This window comes from Raphanus sativus, chromosome 8 (genome assembly GCF_000801105.2).
Source record: "Raphanus sativus cultivar WK10039 chromosome 8, ASM80110v3, whole genome shotgun sequence".
NCBI lineage: Eukaryota > Viridiplantae > Streptophyta > Magnoliopsida > Brassicales > Brassicaceae > Raphanus > Raphanus sativus.
In genome coordinates this window covers 22810856-22818659 of record NC_079518.1, presented here as the reverse complement: position 1 = coordinate 22818659, position 7804 = coordinate 22810856, and the positions used below count along the sequence as shown (strand labels likewise).

Here is a 7804-nt window from a genome sequence, read left to right as displayed (position 1 = left end):
GAATAAAAAATATTATAGTTGAATTCAGAGAAATAAATGTAATCCAATATACTTAAATGATAACTAAATCAACTGTAAAAAAATCGAATAGATATAACATATCTAAAATCATATTTCTAATTAAAATATTGTAATATTATTAATATAAATTATGCATAAAATTATAAATTAATTTAAAAGTTAAAATATATAGCGATCAATTACTATAGTATATTTATTTTTATAAATATTTATATCCGTGCATGAGCACGGGAAAATCACCTAGTTTAATAGTATTTTAAAATCTTAAACAAAATAAAATTGTAAAAGATTATTCGATAGTAACTTTTCTTTTAATATTGTGACATGTGTTAGAATATGTCATGATTAAAAATATATCTACTAAAAATCAAACAATGAATTTTGAAAATAATATTTGAAATTTATTTAATAGTAAAACTAAATTTAAAATTTAAAATTTATTTAATAGTAATTGTTCTATTCAAATAATAGTCTACAACTAATATTATTTGAAAAATAATTAAAAGTGAAGTATTTGTTAAAATATATATATATATATACTATAAAATACTGTGATTATTTAAATAGAAATATTAATTAAAATTAATAAAAGAAAACATATTATTATTAATAAAATAAATCATCAATATATACTGAAAAATCCAAGAACTAATGTGAATTTTTTTTAATCTTTTTATATATTCATGAAATTAAAACATCAAATAAAATCCGTGCAACGCACGGATCCATATCTAGTTTTAATATAATTTCTAGTGAAATCACTATCTAGATTTTGGAGCAAAATTGATTTTCAATTGAATATGAAGCTGTTATGTCAAACTAATTGCTATGCTAATTATCTGATAACTCAGCAGGGTACTTTTCTAATTAGTAAAAACCACATGTTCTAATTTTTTAAATGTTTTTCTATTAATATATAAAGAATGTAATATTTGCATACTTTTAGCATTAGCATTAGTAACGAGAAAAAACCATAGAGCATATGACGCTCTATATTATTTCCAAAAAAAAAAAAAAAATATGACGCAGCCTAAACTAGGGTTTTACCAAAGATGGAGCGAAAAGAAAAGAAAAAGAGAAAAGACTACAAAGGAAGACAAGAATCGAGATCAACTCCTTCCTTTCCTATCGATCTAACCTCAGAGATACTTTTAAGGCTGCCTGAGAAATCTGTTGCGAGGTTCCGTTGTGTGTCAAAACTTTGGTCATCAATAACGACCGATCCATATTTCATCGACTTGTTCGAAACTCGGTCCCCACGGCCAAGTCTTCTACTTTGCGTCAGAAAAGATGACAATATGTTTGTTTCCTCGATTCCTCAACATACACAGGAAACTCTTCATAAGAGTTCGAACAAGTCTTTCTCTTCTTCTCAGCCTAAAAGTAGTTATCATATGAAATTCCCAGAAGATGATGATGGTTTCCGTCCTACGGAATCTGTCCACGGCTTGATCTGTTTTCAGGAATCACTAAAACCGGTAGTGTGGAACCCTAGCAAGAAAGAGTTTCTAACCTTACCCAAGCCTAGAAAGAGCTGGATTGATATAACAGTTTTCTTAGGATATGATCCAACAGAAGGTAAACACAAAGTAATGTGCATTCCTTGTAATAGAACTTCTGATGTGTGTCGAGTCTTAACTTTGGGATCACCTCAAGAATCATGGAGAACGGTCAAAACTAACCAAAAGCATCGTTCTTCTTTTAATACTACTGGGCGATGTATCAAGGGTGTTATATACTATAAAGCCTATATTTATCACACTCGTCTTTGGGTTATAATGAGTTTTGATGTCAGATCTGAAAAATTCCATATGATACCATTTCCATTGGAGGCTAGAAAGAATTTGCTGCTAAATTATGAAGGAAGGTTATCTTTTGTTGATGATACAAATCCTAGAAGATTGTTGATTTTGGAGGATGCTGAGAAAAACAAGTGGTCGAAGCATGAATTTCTTTCTCATTTAAGTCGTGATGTGATTACTGAAAGATCTTTGCACTTAAAAGGTTTCACCAATGCTGGGGAGCTTGTTTATGTAGCATCCCTATTTAACAACTCATCATATATTCTATTTTGTGATCCAGCGAGAAACAGCTTTAGAAGATTTGAATTTAAAGGAATCTCAAAAGACGAATCTTGGCTCAATAATGAAGGTGAAGGACTATTTATGTCTCCTCTCCATATTTTCCTAAATCATACCGAGAGTCAAATTTCTTTGTAACAATTTATTGCTTTTTTGTTGGCTTTGTTTTTGAATTTTTGTTATGATATTGTCATCAAGTTTTCATATTCCTTGCTTCAATTCTATCCTTGTTCATTACCAATTTGCGGGTACTATTTAATTCAAAAGTAATAATTGAGTTTCTTAATGTGAATATATATTACCCACATATTTGAAGTTTAAGATATGAACATGACGCAAAACATAACACTCTATCCCTCATTATTAGCTCCAAGCATATATAAAAGATGGATAAGATATAATAACTATCCAGCTTAGAAAATATCTATAGAACTCTGCCTTTCTGATTATATAAGGGAGTTCTTTCGGCCTGTCGATGTATTTTTCGTTAATGTGACAAGGATTTGTTGCGAACTCATTTTAAGTAACTTCTAATATTTAATGCCTAAGAAATATAAAGGCAAAGTAGGAATACTTACATTTGTAAACCCATACTATACTAAAAATCAAAGAAATTGCTCTAGAAATGTATTACCTCACGCCTCTAGAAGATTCTCTTAAGATATGAACTTACATATTGTTAAGACACCTTGCTTTGCAGGCAGACACATGTCTGACCTTTTGGTTGCTCTGGGATTACTTTCCTTCTACCTATGTTTCAGGCTTTCAGCTCGTAGATCTTTTTTCTTTTTGTAACACTTCAGCTCGTATATCTTTTAGTTATTTTCGTTATGTTTCAACTTCAAATTCTAATTTATTGGTCTTCGCATTTTAAGCCGTGATTTCCTTTCCAAAGTTTCATCTATCTTGTTAAAAATTAGGAAGACATTGATATATTTAGACATTTACATAAATACAAGACATATTCATATATATATACGTGCCATACAAAGATTTTGTAACCATGGTGAATAAAAAAATTTTTACTAGGATTTGATATGTTACATAAATCGGTGGAATATCTAGTTACACTCTTTAAGACACTGAGATATCTATGCTTCACTCTTTGAGACATTGAGTTATCTAGTCTGCATAAGTATGTGTAAAAATTCAGCAGCCTTAAGAATATGGGGTTCTCTCTGGCGTTCATTTTTTTCTTTTTCTTTTTACATCGAACTCCATATTCATTAAACTGATCCAGAAAAGTTAGACTGTGGTCTAATTATAAAGGTCAGTGGATCTATGGATTGTGTTTACATTACAGTCGCGGGAACCGATGGATCAGTGAAATTTTGATCGTGTGGACCTTTGAGTTGATGGACCTTCGGTTGTGTTCTTCTGATCGAGTGGATCCTTGGGTCATGTGGACTTTGGATAGGTGGGTTTTGTGTTGTCAACTCCAGATTGTGTAGACGGTTGAACTGTTGGATTGCTTGTCCCTTCAAGTCACATAAAACAAAATGCTATGGGAAAAGAACCCCGTAGTGGTTAATCTCTTAAGGGCTAAGGCATTGGATTTCTTGAATTTCAGAGACGTCTATACCTTTCCATTGCTTTGAAGTATTACCTTAGTTCTAATCCTACAGAATGAGATTATTATTGGAGCATTGTTGAATATAGACACTCTAAAAGCTTCCAAAACATAACTGTTGAAAACACTAAAAGTTTCAGATCTTTTGTATATTAGTTGGGGTTTTAGTAGTAGCCAATGCCCAAAATACCAACTTTTAAATCTTGTTTGGGTATTTTTCAAAAAAAGAAACAAAATTCAATTGCCCAGCCCATGTTCTCCTCCCCACTTCTTCTAACCAAAAATTCACCAAATTCTCGTTCGTCTCCAATGGATGCAAAACCTCCAGAGAAAATGACAAATCCCAAACCAAGAGACTTCCTAAACCACCTCGAAACATACCTCGCCAAAAGAGATGGCGTAGACAAGCTCTTAAAAATCTCCCGTTACACAACCAAGCTCCTCCTCGCATCATCCCTCATCCCACAAACCAACCGTCTCAAATCCTTCGAATCAAACCTCGGAGTCAGCCGCAAAGCCTTCCGCCTCGGCAAATTCGTACAAGACATCAACTCCCTCAGAGCCTCTCGATACCACAACTCGAACCGCGACCTCGTGATTCCAATACTCGCCTACGGAGGCGAAGGAGTGTACTACTTCGTCGAGCAGTTCGTCTGGCTATCGAAATCGGGGCTCATCGACGGCGCGAAGTGGTTGCAGAGGGTCAGCGCGTGGGCGGAGCTTGTCGGATACGTTGGGAGCGTTTCGTTGAAAGTTAGGGATTTGAGGGAGATTAAGGGAGAGGAAGCTTGTCTCGCTTCGACGATCGAGATCTGTGCAACGAGAGGGATCGCTTGTGATGGTGAAGAGGAGAAGATGAGGAAGCTCAAGGAGAAGAAAACGTTAAAGGTGTTATCTATTCTTCAAGATCTTGCTGACGGATTGATGGCGGTTACAGATGTTAGGGATGGTAAGGGAGTGTTATCATCTCCGAGTTTGATTGCATCGGCAGGTTTGTTTTCAGCTATTATCAGTACTCATAAGAACTGGGTCTCTTGTCAGTACTCATAAGAACCGATGAACTTTCGGTTTCGGTTTCCGTAAAATCCTTAATCCATAATTATATATGCATATATAATATATACATATACATATATAGACCAACCACAAGGACTTAGCAATAATGGTGCCCTAAGGTCTCTCATGTTTTGATTCGCTGTTAAGTAGAAATGTGTTTTCAAATGTTGAGAAGAAAAATACAAACGGAAAGAAAGACAAATGGGTTTGTTAAATCTAACTCTCTTACAAAGACGGAGAAGAGGAGAAATGTCGGAATGTGTTTTTGTCTACCTTCCTTTCAAGGAACTGGTGTCAGATTTTGATCGTTTGAGTTGCCATGGAGGTAGGCATCCTCTGAGAGGTGATTGTATCAGTAAAGACGATGTTGAAAGCTGTTTTTGTCTCATGGAGATGGAAGACAAGCAGCTGAACGAGCTTGTTGTAAGACATCTCGTTTCGCTTTCTTCCTCTGTGATTCTTCGCCCGTCTTGATCATCATGACTAACCCCTGTGATCTTGAGTGACTCGGGGAGTATGCAGCTACACACAGAACCTACAGCAAAAAAAGCCAGAACTTGTTGTTAGTTCAATCATCTGACACAACATGAAAATGCAGCGAATGTTTGTTTTTACCTATTTGCGCAAGCCGGTTCACCCATTTCGGGATCTTTTTGCCGGTTAGTTTGTAGCAAACGTCGTGGCAGAAATGGTTGCAGTTCTTAGCAATCAGGTGATACATATTCCCGTAGTAATTGCAAGCCGTCTCTTCCATGAACTCTCTCACTTGCGCCGGGTTTAAGTTCGTGGTTCCAATGAATATCGACTTCTTGAATTTGAAGCCCGGGCATTGCCTTGGTTCAACCTCGAAAACACCACTGCTTGCGTAATCATGTGCACCAAAAGCATATTCTACTCCATGAACTGTGCATCCAAACGTTCAGAGTTAGATAGAAGTAACACTATCAAGAAAAAACTAACACAATGCCCTAAAGATTACCTTCTACACCAGAGTGAAATATACCGAGGCCTGCCCAATAGATATATCCGTTAATAGGAGTCAAGTCATAAACATTGAGGTAGACCGGTGCTCTGTCTGGGCCGTGGTTGCTTGACTTCAACTTCGAAAAGAAGCAAAACCGTGCAACTGACTTGCTTTTCAGATTAAGAGGTGCAAGAGATTTCCAACGTTTCTTTGACGCGAGTTTCATCTTTTCACCAAACCCTGACCGAAACTCTAGCAGCGACTCTGACCAACCTGATCATCCAAAGTTCAAATATTAGACTCGCTATGAAGAAGAAGAAAAGTAGAACTAATTAATCAGATGCATTTCAAATAAAAAAGACTTTACCTTTCTTCTGCTTAGCCTCTGCCTCTCCCTTCAACATTGGAAGCCTCAGTAGAGGTTATCCTGTACGTAAAGCATCAATCAATAACGTATTTTGAAAGGTGCACAAACAAGGATCTCTGTGCCACATTATGTTTTCATAAAACGTAACAGACCGAAATTGGAAAGAAAGAACTATTTTATAATCTTTCCTAGTTGGCTGAAACACACAACAACAACAGCTCATTTAAAAGTCAACATCGATCCTTCTTAGCCGGCTTCAATCAATTAAACAAGACTTGAGCGTATAATATAATACATCATGCATATTTAAATAAACAAGATTGGTCACATTTTTTCATCTTAATATGAAAAAGACTGGGTCACCTGAATATCTGGTTTTGTGATACTAAAGGATTTGGTAGCCTAGAAAAGTGTTGGTATACATTAAAAAGAAATTAAGAATCTAAACTCCCTATGTTACTTTCCACAATATATGTAGATCAAAAAAGAAAAAAGTGGGCAAGGATTAGTGTTTATAATATAAAGTCTTGTTATACAAAGAGTTGCTACCATGTTAGGAGCAATCATGAAGACCAAAAGATGTAGGTGGGTCTTGTGTTAAATAAAAAGGAGAGTAGACAGAAGAAGATGATACAGATAGATTAGTAAAGAGCTTAGGAGACAAGTCAAAGCTTCAACAACTCATTCCAACTAATTTTGAGTCTACAGAAAAAAGAAAAGCAAATGACTCCAACTGAACCTAACTTAAACAGCATCACCTCAATCAGATTTGATGTAAGAGTCTCAAAGTTTTGAAATAACCATTTCATTCTCCAGATTTGGCAAATTTTGAAAAGTGTAGCATTAATTAGTGAAACTTAATTTACCAAAACGGAAGTATTTGTGGAAGTTATTATTACAAATCAAAACTGACCCATTTTGCACGGTCAATTCAGAAAAGAAAAAAACATTAATGGTCTGTTCTAGGGTTTAGCGTTCCAGATCTGTAAGGAAAACATAGCTTTAAGGAAAGCAAAGAAAGACTAAGATCTTACAACTATTGGGGGCAACGGGAATGTACTAAGAATTAGAGAAATTCAAAAGCGGTTCTCATAAACCGGATAATGTATTCGAAATTCATTTTTTTTCAGAACGGAAAAGAACTTTTAACAGAGAATGGTTTCAGGGAACTTACGGAATTGGAATGTAGATTGACCATTACGCGTAACGGCGCAAAGAAGTAAGACTCGGCATTAACTCTGTGAACAACCTGAGACTGAAAGTTTTGAAGATGTTTTTTTATCTTTCTTCTTTGAGACTTTAAGTTTTGAGTTTAATTTCACAAGAAGAAGATGAGAGCAAGAAAGAGAGAGAGAGAAAGGAGAAAAAGGGACCGAATCCTTTCGTTCTCTCCCTTCCCGTGTCTTTGTCTCTTTCTTTTCTGTGCATGTTTGTTTGGTTCTTGTTTTATCTCCTCTTCTACCAAAAACGCTTTAATGGTTAAAATTGCGTTTTGGCATTAAAACGCTGTATTTACATTTGGTGTAAACGTATATAACTCTTCACATATACAAACATCTAGAGAACACATAAAAACGTCATGTAGACTAAATACGCTTATTACAACCTCTATAAATTAATATTCGATTAATTAATAATTTTAATAAATTAATAACTTTTGATGTCTCAACTTGGACTACTTCAAAATCTGAGACAAATCAATGCAATAAAAAATTAATATTTTTTTAGAAAAATTTATATATATA

General features: G+C 34.8%; 3 protein-coding genes across 3 annotated transcripts; 2 read left to right on the top strand and 1 right to left on the bottom strand.

The window, feature by feature from the left end:
• The first annotated feature begins 1034 nt into the window (after positions 1-1034).
• Positions 1035-2311, top strand: LOC108821592 (putative F-box protein At1g47790). The gene has a single exon (XM_018594596.2). The coding sequence runs from the start codon at positions 1074-1076 to the stop codon at positions 2238-2240; it is 1167 nt and encodes a 388-aa protein (XP_018450098.1). The 5' UTR covers positions 1035-1073; the 3' UTR covers positions 2241-2311.
• Positions 2312-3855: 1544 nt separating this feature from the next.
• Positions 3856-4782, top strand: LOC108818887 (peroxisomal membrane protein 11A). The gene has a single exon (XM_018591837.2). It carries the CDS (start codon positions 3925-3927, stop codon positions 4720-4722), a length of 798 nt encoding a protein of 265 aa, XP_018447339.2. The 5' UTR covers positions 3856-3924; the 3' UTR covers positions 4723-4782.
• A 53-nt stretch (positions 4783-4835) lies between these two features.
• LOC108818886 (deSI-like protein At4g17486) lies at positions 4836-7486 on the bottom strand. The gene is made up of 5 exons (XM_018591836.2): positions 7234-7486; positions 6060-6119; positions 5708-5965; positions 5344-5631; positions 4836-5263 (listed from the first exon to the last, which is right to left on the bottom strand). Exons 2-5 carry the CDS (start codon positions 6094-6096, stop codon positions 4998-5000), a joined length of 849 nt encoding a protein of 282 aa, XP_018447338.2. The 5' UTR covers positions 6097-6119; positions 7234-7486; the 3' UTR covers positions 4836-4997.
• Positions 7487-7804: the final 318 nt, after the last annotated feature.